Source organism: the organism of the source record quoted next, unplaced genomic scaffold (genome assembly GCF_019419815.1).
Source record: "Pyrus x bretschneideri cultivar Hongxiangsu unplaced genomic scaffold, Pyrus_bretschneideri_v1 Contig42, whole genome shotgun sequence".
In the NCBI taxonomy this organism is placed as follows: Eukaryota; Viridiplantae; Streptophyta; class Magnoliopsida; order Rosales; family Rosaceae; genus Pyrus; species Pyrus x bretschneideri.
The window spans coordinates 4,392,952-4,415,780 of record NW_025999746.1 but is presented as its reverse complement, the minus strand read 5'-3'; the positions used below and the strand labels follow the sequence as shown (position 1 = coordinate 4,415,780).

At 36.1% G+C, this 22,829-nt stretch overlaps 1 protein-coding gene and 1 long non-coding RNA gene across 12 annotated transcripts; one reads left to right on the top strand and one right to left on the bottom strand.

Moving 5' to 3' along the window:
* Positions 1-726: 726 nt before the first annotated feature.
* LOC103949984 (11-beta-hydroxysteroid dehydrogenase A) lies at positions 727-3,150 on the top strand. Its single transcript, XM_009361121.3, has 6 exons — positions 727-1,156; positions 1,362-1,554; positions 1,816-1,901; positions 2,071-2,202; positions 2,290-2,454; positions 2,730-3,150. The coding sequence occupies exons 1-6, from the start codon at positions 971-973 to the stop codon at positions 3,018-3,020; spliced, it is 1,053 nt and encodes a 350-aa protein (XP_009359396.2). The 5' UTR covers positions 727-970; the 3' UTR covers positions 3,021-3,150.
* On the bottom strand, positions 1,918-6,769 carry LOC103942149. Of its 11 annotated transcripts, none has more exons than XR_007251733.1 (5): positions 5,946-6,769; positions 5,509-5,582; positions 4,509-4,572; positions 3,350-3,513; positions 1,918-2,176 (listed from the first exon to the last, which is right to left on the bottom strand). It is a non-coding gene; the product is annotated as an uncharacterized LOC103942149 (long non-coding RNA). The 11 variants fall into 11 exon arrangements; XR_007251734.1 differs by lacking the exon at positions 1,918-2,176 and adding an exon at positions 3,656-3,801 and having other exon boundaries at positions 3,250-3,513; positions 5,492-5,582; XR_007251730.1 differs by lacking the exon at positions 1,918-2,176 and adding an exon at positions 3,656-3,801 and having other exon boundaries at positions 3,251-3,513.
* Between the last annotated feature and the right edge of the window lie 16,060 nt (positions 6,770-22,829).

Here is a 22,829-nt window from a genome sequence, read left to right as displayed (position 1 = left end):
CCAAAACCGTTGCATTTTCATCTTTTAACTGTAATGCATGTCTTTGTGCAATTACTTAGACTCTTGCTCCATTGGATTACTCTAGACACCTGAAAAGCTCATTTTTCACTTTTTTTTTTTTCTTCATGTAACTCCGGTATTGAATGCCTATAAAATAAAACAATAGAATTTAGTGCATTTAACTCATTCATATATACGATACCCAAAGAAGATATATGATAAAATATATGAAAATTTGACCACATCAGTGGTTCAGTCCAAGTTCTTATCCTCTTAGTGTATAATATATCGTTGTACTAAAAAAATAATAAAAATAATACCTATGTCAAAACTTTCCTAGTTTTTATCTTCATTTTTTATACCTAAAAACTTGTTCGATAAAACGACATTGAATTCATAAAAGGTTGTCTAATAACAACTGGATGATAGAGTCAATGGTTTTCCCAAACAAATTCTAATGGCGATCTGTCTTTATTCTTATCCTTCTGTTCTTTGAATTCTACACAAATGATAACGTGCATGGAGAGATTAAAACCAAAATAAAAGAGATGGAGAGATTGTTCAATGTAACCTGGTACACTACATGTCACTATATTAATGATGGATTACGTATGTTAAAAGTTAATAACTTAAAAAACATAATTTTTCACTACTTATATAAAATATACGGTGTACCACCTGTGTTCCGATCACAATAAAAAATTTCTCAAAGAGATGCGGCAAAATTTGGGAGCATCTAAACAAATAATACCGTCACACAAGGAAATGTCTGTAGACGTGTCCTAATCTTGCCACGTGCCCTGTTGCTGCCATTGTACCGCCACCTCCTCCTTCTTCGTCTCCTCCTAACACTCCATATAGTCATAAACCCCAAACCAAATTAATAGACAGCTTCTATCTTCAAGATTTCATCATCTCAGAAACATATTCCTGTGTTATCATCAGACAGGTAGCAAATTTAAGCAAAGCCATGTTGGGTCTTATTCACACGTTCTTGAATCTTGCAGCTCCTCCTTTCACCTTCTTCTCCCTCTGCGTTTTCCTGCCACCCTTTTATCTCTTCAAGTCCTTCTCCTATGTCCTGAGCTCCATTTTCAGTGAAAAACTCAATGGAAAGGTCGTTGTCATCACCGGGGCCTCCTCTGGTATTGGAGAGGTAACCAATATCACTGACACTAAAGAAAATATGCACAAATAGAGCACACTACAAACTTTTAATCAAAATACAACCGAATCATGGTAGATATGAACAACAATTTATTGTTTGCTTAAGTTTGAACCCCGTTCTATTTGTGCATGTCACGTGACATATTATTTTTTAGTTAGTACACTTGTATTATTTGTGTTGTTTGATTTTACAGCACTTGGCTTATGAGTATGCGAAGAGAGGGGCACGGTTAGCCCTTGTTGGGAGGAGGGAAAACGCTCTCAGAGAAGTTGTTGATCGAGCAAGTGACTTTGGCTCTCCAGATGTTCTCATGATACATGCAGATGTTTCCAAGGTTGAGGACTGCAAGAGAATAGTTGATGACACCATGAACCACTATGGAAGGCGTAAGTACAAGTTATATGTGTACAAATCAACTTTTATCATGTTTTTGGCACGGGGAAATATGAATTTAAATTAGCTAGCGAATTAGATTGGTACTCCAAAAAGAGACGTGATCTTGTACTATTTTGCTACTTTGTGATATGTATTCATCCCATAACAAACAATAATGAAGAAAGATAAAGCTATTTTTAGGGTGACAGTAACATGTAAATTCTTATTTAATGGTATGATTGATTATTTGATGGGGTGTGTGATGTATGCAGTGGACCATCTGGTGAACAATGCTGGGATCACTTTACTTAGCATATTGGAAGACGCAACTGATATCACCAACTTCAGAACCATTATGGTAACTGCTCTGATTTCATTTGTGTGGTTAATTGGTAAATACATGTCCAATTATCAAAACATCAATATATTTTGACTGAATTTTGAAGTAAGCCAACCCAAGTAATGTCCCTATCTGTTATATTTTGTTTCCAAATAGATGAGTGAAAGTTGAATACTTGTGATTGCAGGACACAAACTTCTGGGGCTCGGTTTATACCACTCATTTTGCACTTCCACACCTGAAAAGCAGCAAAGGTAAAATCGTGGTACTTTCGTCGTCTGCTTCATGGCTACCTATACCAAGACAAAGCATTTATAACGTAAGTGATCTTTATGAAGATTGTTTATATTAGAGAGATTATCTTCTTATACTTCATTACATAATTGTTCACGTATATCTAATTTAGGCAAGTAAAGCAGCTCTACTAAGCATGTACGAGACACTGAGGATTGAATTTGGGCCAGACATCCAAATTACAATCGTGACTCCTGGATTCATAGAGTCTGAGCTAACCCAAGGCAAGTTCTTAATGAGTGAAGGCAAAATGACAGTTGATCAAGATTTGAGAGATGTAAGTTTGTTAAATTCTTATATGCACTTAATTTATTAGTTAATCTAGTATGCATATTAGAAACATGTTATTTTGTTCAATATTGATCATCGCTTCATAATCACATTATATTGCTAAACTGTCTATATCTGTTTATGTTGTTAAGACTGTCAATATTGATCTTTGCTTCAGATTCACAGTATGTTGCTGGACTATCAATATCCATTCACAGTTTGAATAGTGTATCATATTAACACGGCCCTCATATTGTTTTGTATGAGCGTAATTTTGTGCAGGCCCAAGTAAGTGCAACTCCAGTTGCTAAAGTGCAAGGATGTGCCAAATCAATCGTGAACAGCGCTTGTCGTGGGGATAGGTACTTGACGGAGCCGGCATGGTTCAGGGTGACATACTTATGGAAGGTGTTTTGCCCTGAGCTACTTGAGTGGGGTTATAGACTAGTTTATATGAACAGGGCGGGCTCATCTGCCAGAGATGCACCTAGCAAGAAGATCTTGGATTACACAGGAGCCAAGAATGTGCTTTACCCTGAGAGCCTCCATACTCCTGAAGTCAAGACAGACTGATCAAAACTAGTACTTGGGATTTAAGGATGTGAAATGGTTACCAAGTTATATACATATATATATATACATATACATATACATATACATATACATACATATATATATATATATATATATATATGCACGCGCGCGAAAGTTAGGAAGGTTTGTAATTTGGGTGGTGGTTAAAATCTGGGGGGGTTTTGAGTTGTCTACGTACGTAGATGTAAATAAGCAATAAAGGTGTGGTGTGTTGTAATGGATAAGTTAGTTATTAACTAGCTAGTAATGCCCGCGCGTTGCTGCGGGATTACAAATTCCAAGAATAACAAATTTGTAAGTGGAAGAACCTCATTGAAAGCCTTCTGGAAGCAGTACAACACCTTTTGGAACCTTTGCCTCATTCTGGTCCGGAGTGCATAATGTTCAAGCAGTTTAAGCATTTCCCATCACCACAAAGCCTCATATTTCCTAGGATTAATCAACAATGGCTCCTCCAGCTTTGACATAGCAGCTGGTCAAACAAACACAAATCCACATTTACAAATTTTCACTTCACTCCCAAATAAATAATTAATAAAAATAACATGGAGAATTTCTACGTCTAAATAATTAATAAAAAAAAAAGATATTTCGGGGAAATTCAAAGTTAGCACCTTGAGTTAGCTTTTTTTATTCCAGTACATTCCAAAACTGAGACAGATTGCTCTCTATTTTCTCTCATAATACAGAAGTGCAGTTTCTATTTTTTGATCAACCAAAGCATAGTCGACATCTTTTAGAGTCACTTAGATTGCATCTCCTTACATGATTGAAAAAACAATTGAATCACAATTAACATTAACAGAATTTTTAAATCATATATCCAATCCTATAGAGAGATCACAATCAAATGGTTGTTATCTGGCGATGAAACTTAAAAACCAAAAATGCACCTTAATGTCCTAGAGAGAACAGAATTGCAAGCAAAAGTAGAATATTGAAACAATATCGTGATAATCACGAAATAAGTTTATGCGTTTGCTAATATTGATTTATTAGGTTCCAACTTTGTCTCAATTTATCATTTTCTGTTAAACTGAAAGTGTAAACATTTAGGCACTAACCAAGAAAAAAGCAATTAATTATTTGATGCTACTTACAAAACCAATTGGCATATATAGGCTTTGGTTAAAAGGTTAAGTATTTACCAAAAGATTCCAGCTGCAAAAATGCATGGAATATCTACAAAGTGTTTCATAAATCCAGAAATAGTCATGCTTCCAAACAACCGAACACAATTGATACCAAATTGCAACAATTCTTTTAAATTAGTCAAATTAATCTATTGATGCACAAATAGAAAATTGTTGTATATATTCAGTTTCACCTTTTGCAAGGAGTAGTTAATGATATCCAAGAATGATGTGAAGACATATCATGGGTTAAACTATCTATGAGTTGAAAAAACTAAAACGCATTGTACAGAGCAATGAAATAGCTAAAAAGCAAATGAAATAACTAAGTTACCATTCTTTGTCTTAAGCAGCAAAACTCTCATTCCATCAGGTACATTTCCACTTCTTCATATCCTCTGCAACAAAATAAACTATATCAACATCGAAGTGATACTCACCAATTGAAGTCCACATGATACAAAGCCTTGGCAAAAAAAAAGGACAAAAAAAGTAGTTAATAAGAAACAATTTCATCAAGCAAAGATACAAAGTGGACTATAGGATTTTATGAGAAAACTCATATATTAATCCTTTATAACCCAGCAAGAGATTGGCCAATGCATCATTGAGTTGAGTTCTTATACATATTTGACTGCATAAACCAAAAGCTCAAAGTGGGATTCAAAAAGTCAACACGTTCAAATGCTATATTTTTATAGGGATTTAACACTTGGTAATTTCTCGAGTAGTAAGTTCCCATTCTTTATCTATCTAATTTCACACGCCTACAACAAATAAAATAGTTGAACAATTTCAGTTTTTGAAAAAGGAAACACAGATGGAAGAAAAAATTCAACAATTTGATCTTGTAACTCATAACCACAGAGAGTCAAAAGCACTTCAATTATGTAAGGATGGAAAAGGGGTGCAAATAACTTATGCCCAATCGAAATCACTGCCTAATTGTCAACTTTTATAGACAAAGATTAGAAAAGTTTAGAACCAAGCACAATAGTTAAAGTTACTTTAGATTTTCCAATGTTCATAATCATTTTGCTGCTATATAAACTAATATATTGGCAATGGCATAGAATGCCTATAAAGCTACTTATAGCGCAACAAATTCCAATGCATATATACTGATGTTCTTGCCTTTGCAAGCAGCCAGCTTCTATTGACCCATTGAAGTTTCAATAAATATTATCTATTCCAATAATTGAATCGAAGCCTCCTTCCAAAAATCCTAATCGCAAAACCAAGAATCACAATCAAAACAAATGATACAAATACATACACAGAGATATACACTTATATCTACTTAGCTACTGTACAAACCACTCTTTTTTCTTAACCTTGGCTTCAAAGTAAACTTTTGTACTACACTTCAACCGCCTCGTTATTTCTTCCTGCACGTGTTCGAACGAATCTGTAAAATAAAGTGAAAGAGTAAAATAATAGATTATCATAGCAAGAACTAAAGAAATTCATCCATATTGCCTTATTCAATCACATCATTCCCTTTTTCCCTACTAAATCAAAAAGAGGTCAGTGATTCAATACAAATATATTCACAAAAATAAAAAATTCTTATATTTTCCTGAAGGGATATCCCAGAATTTAAATTCACCCATTCCCTAATTGTCTTAATTGGAGCGAACCCAGAAACAAAGTAACGAAAAAAAAAATGAAAAACTTATTCTCAACATCTAAACAGTTCAAAGCCCAGAACCAATAAAAAATATTTAAATAAAAAAAATTTAAAAAAAAAAAAAACAAACACAAAGAATACCTTTGCGGGTTTGGGCCTCTTTTCTCCTAAGTGTTACAGTATTGGTGCTGCGCCTTAATCCGTCGTGTTTCCGTCGGTAATAATCAAAGGTGGGGCTACAGGTTTGGATGAAGAAGAAGAGGAGGATCCGAGCCTACAAACAAAATCACAAAAAGCAAACTTAAACACAAAACCCATCTGCAAATCCTAAACCACCAAAAAAAAAAAAAAAAAAAAATTAAAACACCCACGCTAAGAAAGGCGGAAAAACTCACCAGTAACCGCTAACTTTTCTAGGTAAAAAATCGAATCGATTCGAATGAAAAATCAAAAAAAGTTCTAGCTGCAGAGTGCTGCTGCACACGCGAGGACATGTTCACAAAGCCTTTCAAAGGCTGAGATTCAACTTTCAAATATGAAGACTTTAACCCACAATTGTTCTTTCTTCCCCCCGAAACCCTCATTGAAGGACAGCAAATGAAACTGTACACGCCAACCCCCGAATTCAGTGAAAACCGAGAAGACAAAACCCACTTTCCCACTTTTGAAATCCATCACCCATACCTCTCCCCTGCACTCTCTTCCCATCGGCATCTCTCTCTCTCTCTCTCTCTCTCTCTCTCTCTCTCTCTGTTTCTTCCGCTCTCTGTCAGAGTTTCCATCCCCCGAAACCCTCATTGAAGGACAGTAAATGAAACTCTACACGCCAACCCCTGAATTCACTCAAAACCGAGAGGACAAAATTGCCCTTCCAACCTAGTCCACATATAATGGGTTTCTTGCAAATAAGGTGAAATGAAGGGGTAATTCGTCCTAAACCCTCCAGACAAAATTACCCTTCTGAGTTCAAATAAATACCCCCAGCCCAAATCTCATGGTTTTATTGTAAATAAGATGAAATCAAGAGGCAAACAATTGACTGTAACGGAATGAACAGTCAATTGCTCCTCAATTTTAGAATAGATAATGTATCTGGGTTTCCTCAAGCTCTCACGTGACCGCTGACCATCTCTGGAATTTTTTACCAAACTTTATGTGACTGCACGTGAGGACTGTACAGAAACCAAGCTGGTTCAGATACCAAGTTTTGTCCAGGTGGATCTTTTGAGTTTTGAATTCTCCATGGTTCCTCTCTTCTTCAAGCCCTCAGGTTTATTGATCATATTGATATAATTAGGAATGAATGGGGGGAGAATTGCGAATCAAAATGAGAGAAATTTTATGTTATGAATACAAGTTGCATAAAGTGTTAATCTCTCCTTTGTAGAAAACTTCACTCTAAATTATGTTTTAAAAAACGCAAGAATTATAAGTACTAATTTATTGCGACCTGCAGGTAAAGCGAACAAAACTTTCCTACTTTTGGTGACTCTTGAAATTTTCAATTTTGTACATGCAGCATGAAAAATTACTGGAATCTTATAATAATTAGGGCAATTACGGGTTGTATGGTGACTGGAATTTAAAGATTGATAGTTTACGTCGACTATTGATTTTGAGAAAGAAATTATCAATAGAAGACCTTTCAGCCTTGGTTTTGGGATAGCTATTACGTCTAGTGGTTCAATTTTCTGATATTATTAACCGTCTCTCAGCGGATGCATATGTAACAATCACATGTGGAAATGTATATGTAATAATTACATGTGGCACAAGTAACCTAATACAATTAATTAAGAATATATTCAGTCCTACTAATTACAGCAAACCATAAAGAAAGTATAAGTTGTTTATTTGTCCCTTGTTTGCTTTATATGTGATGAGACAAATCATGTTGCTGAAAGTTTCATTAAAACTCTTTCATTGACAAGTTTAGTTGTATACTTTTGTGTAAGCAGAAAAATCATAATCAACTAAAAACACTTATCTAGATTAGAACTTTCGTTGATCAATCTTCTGAGTGTTTGCATCTCTTCATATATTGTGACAACTCCATAACATAAAACAAAAGATCTTCTACTCTCTTTCACTGACCTTATCACAACTCTATTCAATGGAGTTAGAAATGTTATTTATATGTATTGAGTGTGAGAGCAGGACCCCTTGTTATATAGTAAAAAAAATGGCATCCTAGTAGGGAACTTCCCAAGTATTATTGAAATCAATCTTTGCAATCTTTAATCTATATGAGATGTTACATACCACTGTGCAACTCTAAAATAGTCTTACACTTTGATCCAACAGATAGAACTTTTGCAGATGATGCCGGAGAAGAACTGATTTTTCTATGTTCAGATGGACAAATACTATTGGTAATGGATATATTAGTAAATTGTTGGCAACAAGATCTTCGAAATCTCCACCGGAGTTTAAACTTGGACAAGGTTCTGAATATCCCGACAGAAGGCCCTTTCCATTCGGACATAAATATAAGATTGTGGATTCCAAACCCTAGGGCCCATGCGGTGAGTTTCTGAGCGTCCTTGGAATATGTATGAAGACAATCTTGAAGTTGTTGCTTTTGAACCCAAAACTACCGTAATTAATTCCCATGACATTTGGTCACAATTAAGATAGAAGTAGGATTCTCACCTTCCTCACACATTCTTCTTTTTATCTTATTTTTTATATAAAAAATTTAAAAAAAGATGTAGACGTGACGTAATCATAAGTATTTAAATAGTATAGGATAGAATGAAAAAGAGATTACGAGGAAAGAAAATCTTACTCTATTAAAATAATAAACCTTATTGTGGTCTATTGGAGACAAAATCTATGTCATGTCCAGAGCTTTTCGCTACTACGTGAGACAAGAAAACCCACCAACCCTCTTCAAAGTTTTCGATTGGATTGTGGACAGTCTACCCAAATCCACTCGTCAGACTAGTAGTAAAATTTCTTGATGTGGTTGGGGCAACAAGCTGGTTGTTTTTCAACTGTACAAATACGATTACATTTCGACACGGATAATGCTAAAGAGATTAAATTTGAAGATAAAATTTTAAAAACTAAATAATATGGAAGTTAATGATTGATTTATTATTTAAACGTTGATAAACATGCTCATTTTTATTAGTAACACATTATTCACTTGAATGTGAAGCCATTAATCTCATAAGGAACGCTTGTAATTTTGAGTTGATTCTTTTTAGAATCACTATTGTAAATTTTCATTAACTGAATACATATTTATGTGTGGGCAAGTCACTACAGCTGCCTAAGATTATTGCATTTGAGGTAAAAGAAAAAGTTTATTGACTTTAATCTTTGAATAAGATTGAATTTAATTAAAATTAGTGTTAAATTACATATTAATTCTAGGCCCTTGACTAGATATCCACGAAAGCATAAATATGTAAATTCATTTTTGATAGAGTCGAAGGGACAAATTAATTTTTAATCTTGTATGATACATCTATTTATATTTCATCTTGTGAGACTAAATTGTATTTAAAAAAAAAATACATATATATACCTAGCAAGTGGGTTCAGATAACTTATGGAAAGATAATAGGGGGTTTTAACGAAAAGTCCGCGGTACTGTTCACTTTAACGAAAAACCACATTTTTACACTAAAAAGTCTAACCTGGTACTATTCACTTTACCCTTTATTTTGTCCTTATCGTTAAAACTCAAAGTTTTCAAGCTTTTTTTATTAGTTTTCCTAAGATAATAATACATAAATCAAAATAGAATGTGAGTGTAAAGAATAAGTTGGGTATAAATTAGATATAAAACATGGGTACAAATAAATTTTCCAATCTAAAATAAAATAGGCACTCTTGTCGAACCACAAATTTGTCCTTGTATATTTTACCTGGTTCACCCATTTAATTCACAAGAAGAAAAAAAAGTGACAATCCGTCTCTACTTTTATAATTTTATTAATTTTAAATGAGTGAATTGACAAAAATGCTCTAGAGGTGAAGGTATTGAGTTTCGTTGACTAGCTTATAGTGAGACTTACAAAATGTTCTTTTAGCATATCACTATAGTACTCGACAATACGAACCATAGGGGCAAGCAAAATTGAAACCGGAGTTACGATAGGGGTTTTACAGAACTATAAATCCGAAAAGTACTTTTGTAAAGATTAATATTTATTATTTTATATATTTCTCATAATTATTATATTATTATTTTAAAGGAATAATCTCAGTTTACTACTCTGAAATTTATGGGTTTTCAACATTTAATACATGAAGTTTTTTTCATCCCAGAATGGTATATAAAGTCATAATTTTGAGACATGTTCATACATCCATTAAGTTTTCTGTTAAATTAGTCGTTAACTGGTGATATGGTGCTCACGTGGATAGTGACTAGGTGTCACGTGTCATAAGGGTCCATATAAATATTAAAAGTTAAAAAATTCAAATTAAAAAAAAAAAAAAAAAAGTTTATGAGGAACCGCACGGCCAAAACCCATCATCCCTTCCTTCTTCTCCCGCTTCAACGCTTTCACCAAGCATTCCCTCCCTTCTCTTCTGCGCCCACCCAACCATCCCTTCTCTCCTCTGCGCCAACCCAACCTTCTTCAATCCCCGGCACATCCAACCTTCCCCCTCCTTCTTTGACTCCACTATTCTCTCCCCTGATCCTTCCATACCTGACCCACATTTCCCTTACCACCATACCCCAACCCCATCCATTTGACTGCCAGTGGTCAACAAAACCCAGATTTACGACTAAAGACTCACACCTACCAGATTTGACGGCGATGGAGAACAAAACCCAACGGTCGGAAAAGACGGTGGTGGGGAGCACAAACCTAGCAGCCAAACCGATTTTTTAATCTTTTCAAATTTTCTTTCGATTTTTACGTTGAATATAGACTCTGTTATGCAAGATTTGGTCAAATTTGGATTTTTTTTTTTCCTGCATTTGTGTGGATTCGGATCCCAGGTGCCAAATAAGGACAAATACAGTGAAAAGGGTTGGGTGGATGTGAAAAGGGAGTACAGCGCTGCCCAGATGGTGAAAACAGAAAAAAGTGGAACATAGAGAAAAAAAGAGAAAGGTGAAAGAGAGAGGAGAGGAAGAAGGAATGGAGAGGTGTGTTGGTAAGGGTGTAGCGGCAGAGATGGTGGACTTAACCTAAACCCTCATCAGTTAACAGTTGACTTAACAGTAACCTTAACGGATGTATGAAACTGTCCTAAAATTTGACTTCAGATACCACTCTAAGATGAAAATAACTTGATGTACTAAATGTTGAAAACCAAGAAACTTGAAGGTAGTAAACTGAGATTAACCCTATTTTAAAATTATTTTGTGAGAAATGAGGGAATGGAGAGTAATGGACGGAGGAAAGAAGGGAGAAATGAGAGGGGGCTGTTGCCCAATCAAAAAGAAGAGAAAGAGAGAGTGACCAACCAGAGAGGAGAGAAATTAGGGGAAAGGAGAAAGGTGCAAAGCACCCAAACGTGACCCGTGCACCCACACACCCAACTCGGTTTCGACTCAGAGGGTTTTCTGACGATTCTCATCCATTTTTTTCAGGCGATTTTTACCCATTCACCACACCAAACCTCATCACCACATCCCAACATCCATTTATGCTTAAAATCGACACGAATTGGTTAAGATTTCACGAAAAACCCTTGCCCAAAATCCACCAATTATGAAATGTTTTCCTTCAATTGCCACCACCATTAGACTCCCTTTAAGGCCTAGAACAAAGCTCAAACAACTATAGGGGCAGTGGAGCACCATAGGTGATGGATCGAAGCCACCTATTTCTAGGGGTTCCGACGAGTTCGAGGGAAATTGGAGCTTTTTTCGGCCGAATTGGACTTCGGCTTAGGTATGAAAGTTGTTCCTCTTATTGAGATCTTCATTCCTGTAAAATTTGGGAATTTTTGGAGTTGTTCGATTTTCCGACAAGTCGAGACGGCCAACCGCCGCGTGCGGCGGCGCATGGTCAGTGGACTGGCGCTTCATTTTTAAGTTAAATTCGATGTTCTGATTCCAATTTGATAACCGTTTGTTATAATTCGATAGTTTAAACTAGTTTGGAATATTACGCCACTTGATCATTTTATGATTTGATGATTTGACCGTTGGATCGTCACCAAACTTTATTACGTTATAGTACGTAATATTTGAAGACAACAGGAACTTACGGATCTGGAATCCGACATACGGATCTTCCTGAATTAGATTTCTAAGTTTGTAAAATCAAATGTTGACTGCCACTTGATTTCATGATTGGCGGAAATCCGACCGTTGGATCTTGATGAAATTTTAGTATGTTATTCTAGAAGCATAGTATGGACTTTGAGAAGTTACGGATCGGAAATCTATGGGTGGATATTCCAGATTGACTTGTATAGGATTGTGGACCCTATTTAGAGTATTTCGACGCCCTGATTCCAAATTCGCACTCAATTTTTTCAAATGTAATTGTTCTAGTGGAGTTTTACTAATGGGTCTTGATATTATGCTTAGGTAGGATTATTATCGATGACTTTAGCTATTCTAGTTCGAACGGGTTCGACTCGACGACATGATCTATAAGTGGATCTTTTCTTTTACATAGTATATGTAATATCTTGGAAATTTAAAATGTATGAATTTTTGGAGTAAATTGATAATGAAAATATGATTAGAGAATTTTAGAATTTTTTTCCGGGATTTATTATAATTTGCGTCAAAAAATTTATCGATAAGTGGAAAAGATGAAAATGCCCTTAGTTGACTAAATGTAATTTTACGAGGACATATTTTATCCTCATATATTTTATCGTATTTCTTGATATAATTGGATAGAGCTTGACCCTATGAAAGCGTGGGCGAAACCCGTTTGTGAATCGGGGAGGGGAGAAAAAGGAGAGGAAGTGGAGGAGAGGAGTTTCGGGAGGAAAAATGAGGGGAGGTGGTGGTGAATGGGGGAGGAGAGAGCAAGATGATGGTCCAATCAGGAGGAGAGAAGAGAGGGTCAGGGGGAAGGAGAGAATAAGGGATTAGAGACCCATTTCTCTTCAGCCCGTTTCGGATCCACGACCTGACTGCAGACTCGACGGAAATCCATGATTCCCGACACCTTTCACGGTGATTTTCCGATGAATTGAAGCTAATCACCCCTTAGAATCGACCAAGCATCCTATTTTCTTCCAGTTCCACTCAAAAACCAACAAAATGTGGCCTTGATTTGGTGAAACCTGCACGATGGGCAAGACGAGTCTTAGCGGCGATTCACCCAAATTTGAACCTAACTTCATTAACCACCACCACCAATAGACTCCCCTTAACCCCAGGAACAAAGCTCAAGCAATGGTTGAGGCGTCGGAGCTTCTTTGGAGTCGAATTAAGAATACTCATTTCAAAGGTTTTCGGCGGATTGAGGTGGTTTTTAGGTGTTTCCTGGCCAAATTGGACCTCAGCCCAAGTTTGAAAGTCATTCCTCTCATTGAACTCTACTTGCCTATAAAATTTGGAAATTTTTAAAGTTAGTCGGAAAATTGGGTTTCCGTTCGTCGGAAACCGCCACCTGTGGTGGCATGTGGCCAGTGGGTCGATGCTGCCATTTGGTGCAAATTTTGATATTCTAATATGAATTTGGTATCTAATTGATGTGTTTCGATTATTAAACCCAATGTTGGTTATTTCAGTTACTTGAATGTTTTCAAAAATGGATTATAATTGAATGGTGAACTACAAAAGGCTTGATCCCATTCAAGGGTTCGTAGATAGTCTAATGGGAGCTAGATGCAGCCTTAAAATAACCGAGATTAATCTTTATCGAAAATTAGAAAGAAGAAAAGGGTTTGGGTGTTTAGTATAAAGTTTAACCTTATGTCGTTGGTAAATAAATTTAGCTATAGATTTTTCAAGAAATTTAGAATTTATTAAATAAATTGCGATTAATGGTAGAAAATAAACAATAGTTTAATTTTGGCCTATCACTGAAATTAGTTTCTGAAATAAAATTTTTGGGTTGGGGCATTACAAAATGGTATCAAAGCAAATGATCCTACCTTACAATGTGAGATATTATTGGTGTTTGTGGATGTGAATTGTACATTATGAATTGCATTGATATTGCATTATTTTATAAGTTCTATGAGTATGAAGGAATTTATGTGGAATGCATATATTGTGAATCATCATGAATTGAATTAAATTGAATGGGAGTAGGAAAATTTTAAAATATTGTATTCATGTTATAGCTTTGAAGATGAGAGTTTGATTTAAGTTTTGGATTAATCTTGAATTGGGTTGATATTATGTTATGTATTATGAAAATGTTGAACATTAAGAGGATTGTTTGTAACGACCCATCCCCAATTATTATGATTTTTATAATTTTAAAAAGGTAAATTTACGAAAATGTCATTCGAGACAAAGTGTTGACTTTTGTTGACTGCCATATCGTGTCACGTAAGGTTCATTTTCTTGGTGTATTCCCATAGTATTCGTCGCTACGAACGCGTGGGGGCAAACGAAACGCAATTTGGAGTTATAACGAAGAAGTTATGGGCGAGTAAACATAAGGACAAAATGGTAATTTGAATATTATCTGGAAGGCTCCAAATTTTTTGAGTAAAATCTGTTGAGCCACGTGTGTGGCCCAGATTAAAGGAAAGAAAGATAGGCGGTGGTGATGAATTATAAAGGAGGGAAATGAGGGGCGGGACGCCCAATCAGAAAGAAGAGAGAAAAGGGATGACCAATTGGAGATGAAAGAAAGAAGGGGAAAGGAGAAAAAGAAGGATGCACCGAATCACCCTGACCCGATTACACCCAATCAACCCGCGCAACCTGGGGCTAATTTCGGTGGTTTTCTGTCGTCTTTCCGGCAAATCCCAGCAATCCATCATTACCACATCACTCATTGACCCTCCCTCTACCAATTCCACCCCAAAGATGGAAGAAATTGGACCCGATTTCGTGAGGAACCGAGTGGATAGGTCTGGCGGTCTAAGGAGGTGATCCGCCATTTGCATAGGTGATTCCTTCAATCACCACCACCATTAGCCTTCCTTTAAGCACAGGAACAAAGCCCAAACAAGTTTGAGGGCGTCGGATTGGATTTGAGGACGAATTGGAGAGCACCCTTTATAGGGTTTCCGGCGGGTTCATGGAAATTCCAGGTATTTTGACCAAGTTGGCCTTAGTCACAAGTATGAAAGTTGCTCTATTCATTGAGATCTTCATTTCTGTGAAATTTGAGAATTTTTAGAATAAGTTGAATTTTCCAGCGAGTTGAGGCGGCCGACCGTCACCTGCAACGGCACCTGGGCTGAGGCATCCCTTAACCTTCCTAGGCTAAATTTGATTCCCTGATTCCATTGGTGAAGTCCAATTGATAAATTTCCGTTGTTTGAATGTAGTTTTATTCTATTAAGGTCCACCGCTTGATAATTATAGCAATCGACGATCCGACCATTGAATCGTCACCAAACTTTAATACGTTATAATACGTAATATTTGAGGATATTAGAAACTTAGGAATCGGGAATCCGACGTAAGGATCTTTCTGAATAGGATATGCAAGTTATATCTATTGATAAGAATTCTAAGACATGATTTGATAATTGTTCTAGGCGCCAATCGTTCATGACGCCTTGATGTTTGTGCTAGGGAGTTGTAGCGCGGACTTCAGGTGAGTGGGCTTTTGGTTTTCTATATATACGTATATATGTTTTCTATTTTCCTATAAATTATTTTAAATGCCATGTCAATTGCATTACATTTTAGTACATGCATTAGTATAGATATGCATATTGTTGCATGATGCTACGTATGCCCAGGTAAGCTTCAGGTGAGTACATATTGATGATAGTGATTGCAGTGTGTATGGTTATGTTTAGATGCATTTAGAGCTCATTATCTTGCACTCCAGCGTCAGTGCTTTCGATGGTGGCCAGGGCACAGTCATTCACCTTCTGCACCGCACGCTCACCTTAGATCCAAGTTTGGTGCACAGCCCTGTTATACATACCACATTAGGTGGTTCCGACTCGTAGGTGACCTGCGATTATTCCAACAATCTTCACATGATCGTAGCACTTGAACGTACTTATTTACACCCACTCATGTTGTACAGACCACAATAGGCGGTTCCGACTCGTATACAAGCATACTTAATGAGCTATAGGTTTAGCCGTACATGTCACGTTAGGTGACTCCGACTGGCATATCATTTTACATTGATTTCTTTCACCTGACTTACTTATTTTATTGTTGAGATACTTGACATGGCATATACTTGGTTTTCACTACTCTTGAGCATGATTTCTATATACATATATATTATTATTTTCTGAGAAATTATACAGGTTTTACGGCGAGGGATTATAACATTTTCAAAAGATTTTTATTAAAAACTTTATTTTCAGGCTCACTCACCCTTGTTTTTGCGCTCCTCCAGGTTTTAGCTGCTAAAAGTCCGTATCGACGAGGATTCTTGGCAAATCTTAGTAGGTGGTTACCTACGAGGATATGATCCTTACCTACACTACTGTACTTTACTTATACTTTAACATCGCGTGCGAAATAGGTTCATCCCTGCTCACAATGCACTCTTATCTTTAGGCACCTTTAGGTTTAAATTTATTCACATTTTCCACATCATTATACTTTATAGCTTCGTCACCTTCCAGGTGTCGGCCGGCACAGCTCAATTCTGAGTCTTAATGGATATTCCGGGTCGGGGTGTGTCATTGTTTAATTGTGACAAGTAGTTGGGAAATTCGTATTATACCTGTGTAATTGAGAAATGTTGAATTAGGCGGAAAAAGGCCCGTGAATGTTGAATTTGGGAGAAAAAAGCCATTGAATGTTGAATTTGGCAGAAAAAGGTGTTAGATCCCACATCGCCCAAGGGAGTGGATCCTCTATGCCTTATATGTACATGCCCACCTCCATATAGCACGAAGCCTTTTGGGAGCTCTTTGGCTTTAGGTTCCATAATCCGAAGTTAAGCGAGTTCGGGCAAGAGCAATCCCGGGATGGGTGATCCACTGGGAAGTTCTCATGTGAGTTCCCAGAAACAAAACCGTGAAGGCATGGTCGGGGCCCCAAGCGGACAATATCATGCTACGGCGGAGGCGGGGCCTGGGATGTGGTAAAGCCCGGGTCAGGATGTGACAAAGGGCCTGTGAATGTTGAATTGTGCGGAAAAAGGTCTGTGGATGTTGATTTGGGCGAAAAGGCCCATGGATGTCGATTTGGGCGTGATGGCCTATGAAATGGGAGAAATGTTTGTTTAGTCAAAATGGCCCGTGGATGTTTGATTGGGCAAAGTGACCCCATGAATGTTGATTTGGGCGAAATGACCCTTGAAATGTGGAGAAATAATTGAATAGGCACAAAGACCTAGTGTTTCCAGGAGAAAAGCACCATGTGTGGAATGTGAGAATGAGTTATCAATGTGATGTGTATCGACCATGTATATTACGATCTTTCCCAGTTGCTAATCACCTTTTGGGATAAAAGAAAAAGGTGATGAAATCGTTGTTTTGCCAATGATATTTATGGCTGAAAATTTTAATATTTATGAAATCAAGATGAAATCTATCGAACGAGAAAGAAATCATAAATCGTAGTTATGAATTGTTCGTTATAATTGGAATGGTGGGAAAGCCATAGAGATTTCTTCATTTATTGTACTTTTGGTGGACATGAATAATAGAATGAAAATTTGAGTTCGTTTAATATAAACGGAAACTATGGGTTGGTTTTAAATTCCTCATTTTTATACAATGATTGTAATTAGAAGTTCCAATGATTTTCACTGGAATTTCTGCCATTTGGGTTGCCAATTCTGTTGGTTTGACTTGAAATTGTAATATTTACTTAGCCACTGATGATTATGGCAAGAATTTTTTATATTTATTCTGCTAATTAATGTGGCTAGAAATCTAAGTGTATGCGTGAAAATCATAATAATTAATTTGTTGAATTATTTATTTTAAGCTTGAATAAAATCGTAGACTGAGGTTGTGATTTTATTCACTATAAATGGAACGGTCGGATTAGTTCTAAATCCCTTTTTGTTATTCGATGGTTGGAAATCTCGGGGATGAGATTTATTTTAATAAGGGTCGAATGTAATATCCTGGAATTTTAAAATGTATGAATTTTTGGAGTAAATCGAGAATAAATAGATTTATGGTTGTGAAAATTTGATTAGAGAAATTTTAGAATTTTGTTTCCGGGATTTATTATAATATACGTCGAAAATTTTATTGATAAGTGGAAAAGATGAAAATGCATTTAGTTGACTAAATGTAATTTTACGAGGACATATTTTATCCTCATATATTTTATCATATTTCTTGATATAATTAGATAGAGCTCGACCCAACGAAAGCGTGGGCGAAAACCGTTTGTGAATCAGAGTTGAAATGAAGAAATTAGAAGTTTTGAAAAAAAAAAAAAAGTTTGGAAGCTGCCAGATGGCAGCGTGAGAGGGGAGAAAAAAGAGAGGAAAAGGAGAAGAGGAGTTTCGGGAGGAAAAAAGAGGGGAGGTGGTGGCGAATGGGGGAGGACAGAGGAAGAAGATGGTCCAATCGGGAGAAGGGAAGAGAGGGTCAGGTAGGGAAGGAGAGAACAGGGGATTAGAGACCCATTCTCTTCAACCCATTTCGGATCCACGACCCAACTGCATACCCAACGAAAGTCCATGATTCCTAACGCCTTTCAAGATGATTTTCCTGTGAATTGAAGCTAATCACACCTTGGAATCGACCAAGCATCCTATCCTCTTCCATTTCCACTCAAAAACCAACGAAATGTGGCCTTGATTTGGTGAAACTCGCACGGTGGGTGAGACAGGTCTTAGCAGCGATTCACACAAACCTGAGCCTAACTCCGTTAACCACCACCACCAGTAGACTCCCCTCAACCCCAGGAACAAAGCCCAAGCAATGGATGGGGCGTCAGAGCTTGTTTGGAGTCGGATCAAGAACACCCATTTCAAGGGTTTTTGGCAAATCGAGGTGGTTTTCAGGTGTTTCCCTGCTGAATTGGACCTTGACCCAGGTATGAAAGTTGTTCCTCTCATTGAACTCTACTTGCCTGTAAAATTTGGTAATTTTTAGAGTTAGTCAGAAAATTAGGTTTCCGTTCGCCAGAAACCGCCCCCTGTGACGGTGCGTGGCCAGTGGGCCGATGCTGCCATTTGGTGCAAATTTTGATATTCTAAATATGAATTTGGTATCTAATTGATGTGTTTCGATTATTAAACCTAATGTTGGTTATTTTGGTTACTTGAATATTTTTGAAAATGGATTATAATTGAATGGTGTACTACGAAAGGCTTGATCTCATTCAAGGGTACGTAAGCGCTCTAATGGAAATTTGATGTAGCCTTAAAATAACCGAGATTAATTTTTATCGAAAATTAGAAAGAAGAAAAGGGTTTGGGTGTTTAGTATAAAGTTTAACGTTATGTTGTTGGTAAATAAATTTAGCTATAGATTTTGCGAGAAATTTAGAATTTATTAAATAAATTGTGATTAATGGTAGAAAATAAACAAGAGTTTAATTTTGGCCTATCACCAAAATTAGTTTTTGAAATAAAATTTTCGGGTCAAGGTGTTACAGTATGTACATATTTGTTAGTTTCCATTTATACATTGGAGCAAGAATTTACTACGTATGCTTAACTTAGACTAATGCTTATAGGAATTAGTGAAATAACGGAAAATTATGAAGTTATCATAAATCCTATGGGATGCACAAGTATGCGTACCTTTATGGGATTCTAATTACGGCCATGTTTAATATTTTATCTATTACTTTTATGTCGATGTAAATTATCGGATCATCGTGGCATGACTATATTTGGCTATATTTAAGTTATTTGCTCATCGTTTGCTGCACCGATGTTGGTACTCACCCAGGCCCGTGCCAGGGCCAGTTTTTCACGTGTATGTGCACATCGCATCGTACACTCACTTTGGATCCATTGTAGGTGCCAATCCAATCATAAAGGTTGCAATAGGCAACTCCGACTTGTATGTGCTGCGCATAGCTCCAGTCTTCACGTGATTGTAATACCAGAGCGTATACTATTATTACACCCAATCATGTTCATGTCAGAATATCTCTGCATGAACTCATGTGTTACATGTGTTGATGAGCACCCGATATGATATGTTGCTTATGTGAGATTTTGTGATTATGGATGTCATGCCCTTATTTATGAGATATTGTGCCGTAATGAATTCTTGAGATTTTGCAGGCTACGGTAAGTATTTTCTTACCATACGTAGTATGTATATTTTGGAAACTATACTTGTTTTACAGTAAGGGTTTATTATGTTTTCGAAAAGATTTTTACAAAGATTTGTTTCTAGACCCACTCACCCTTATTTTTTGCCCCTCCAAGTTTTATCGTTGAACTTACATGTCAACGAGGATTCTTGGCAAATCTTGGTGTAGACGATTACCTTCGATGGTATAATTCTCACCATATATTACTGTACTATACTTATGCTCCAACATCACGTGTCAAATGGGTTCATTCCCGCTCACAACGCACTCTTATATTTAGGCACTTTTAGGTTTAAATTTATTCACAATTCCACATCACTACACTTTATGGCTTCGTCACCTTCCGGGTGTTGGCCAGCATAGCTCAATTTGAAGTCCAAATGGACATTCCAGATCAAGATGTGTCAAAAAAATATTCAATATGATCTATTCACACCCTTCTTTATCACACCACTTCCACACCCACACACACACACACACACACACACACAAACCCTTCTTTATCACACCACTTCCATAAAAAATAAAAAAAATAAAAAAGACTTTTATCTGAAGATTTTGATTACAACTAGGAAATATATTGCAGATGCTCTACTAACTTGAAGACTTGAGATATGCTTAATGTGACCTCAAACAAATCACAATTACCTTGTCCACATGTCTAATTAAGGAGCCTCCACTACAAAACCAATGTTGTAATGTGATGCTTAGTTATAGTTCACGTTATAATACATAATTCATAATTTTATGTCTGAACTTCGAAAATTGTGTATTCTGGTAAAATATATAATGTCATAGAACTCTATTCCAACTTCTGTGTGACATACGAATAAATTGTATAAGAACTCTATTTCAACTCTATATATACCTCTCACAAGTCATATTAAGGAAAAAGAGGAAGTTGTCAACTTCTCATGATTTTTTTTGTATGTTATGATATGTTGTTTTAGCTTCCTTCAAAGTTGGCGCCAAGTGAGTTCGCACAAGAATGCACAAAGGCAATCGTGGACAGTGCTTGCCGTGGAGACATGTATCTGACAGAGGCATCGTGGGCCACGTTCGGATTTTGGTTGAGGGTTTTCTGTCCCGAACTACTCGAGAAGCTTTTCCAACTAATAGTGGAAACCAAGAAGATGGCAGCCACTCCAAATAAGAATGATTAATTTTGACCGTTACAGAGATTAAAATTTTAAATTAAATAATATAGATGTTGATGATTAAATTATATTTAAATATTGATTAACGTATTTATTTTTTATTAATGACACATCATTTAATTTTCTAATTTGATTTAAAATTTTGATATCTCTAGTATTATTCTTTGAAAAAACGCTCATTAATTTTTGAATTATGCAGTATACTAGTTTAATTAAATAAATGGTCACATATTATTATTTTCTATTTTTAATAGGCAAAGATCCGTCAGATATCGTTCTATTTTTAATAGGCAAAGATCTGACACATATCGGATATATGTACTATAATATGATCAATGATTATGATTCAAAAAGTTATTCATGCAAATTAATTCAGTTGTCATTTACATAAAAAAAATTAAAAGGAAAAAAAAAAAGGATCATGAATATTATATTAGGATAATACTAGGTACCCACTAATGAGTACCCTATCTACTCTGATTTTGGCCCAAGAACATTTTAACAGATATTTTATTATTTAAAAAAAATAAGAGACATGTTAATTAATTTTTCTTGAGCTTTAAAAAATAAGAAACGAGTGACATCTTTTAATTGGGTCAAATTAGAAAATGAGTATATAAGGTACTCAGAAGTTTTTTTTTTTTTTGAGTACATCGATATTCTTACACTAGAGAGATGGAGAGTTTGGCTATGCCACACAATAGGCAACCTGATTTAGTATCGAATTCGTCACCCACGAGATTCGAACCTAAGACCTCTTACTTCTAAACGAAGAGGCATATCACCAGACCTTAGTCCTGAATGGCAAATACTCAGTAGTTAGTATCTAAGTATTATCATTTATATTATGTCTGATTCTCTTAAACAAACAGTACGTAGATAAGAAAATCGGGATGGAAATTGTTTTATTCCCCAAATTGAGTTTGGGGATGGAAAAATGTTTCCAACAGAAATTTTCTCAGTACCCACTCATATTAGGTTTGTTTTTTAAAGAATGAGGATCATCTCCTGATTCTCTTTGTGAGGATCTTGAGGATCCTCAAATAGTGACTATTCATCGTACATAGTGCGATCAGAAATTATTTTAAATTATATGAATAGTAGTTGACGAAAACTGATCGTACGATATACGATGAATGAATACGATTTGAGTATCCAGAGCTAATTTTTAAAAGGGGGTTTTAAGTTAGTTGCAAACTCATAAAAAGCAACAATTAACTTGTTTTACACGCTACCCTTCGTACACTACATAAACTCAACCCTTAGAGCAATTCCACCCCTAAAGACTTTGCGCCAGCACCTAACCCATTTATCCACTCAGTGAATAATAATAGACCCCAATGAACAGTAATAGGCCAAAACATCTCCATCCCTAACAAAATGCGCTAGCACAAATAATCTCCACCCCTACAAAATGCACTGGCACCCAGCCCATTTAAAATATTTTAATTTTTTTTATAAAAGAATAAATAAATAAAATAGTTTTAATTTCGGATAAGATTTGGGAGAAAAACGTGGACTGTTGATCTATGATCGAACGGTCCATATCAAAACTGAAATTCAATTTTTTTTACCGTTGGA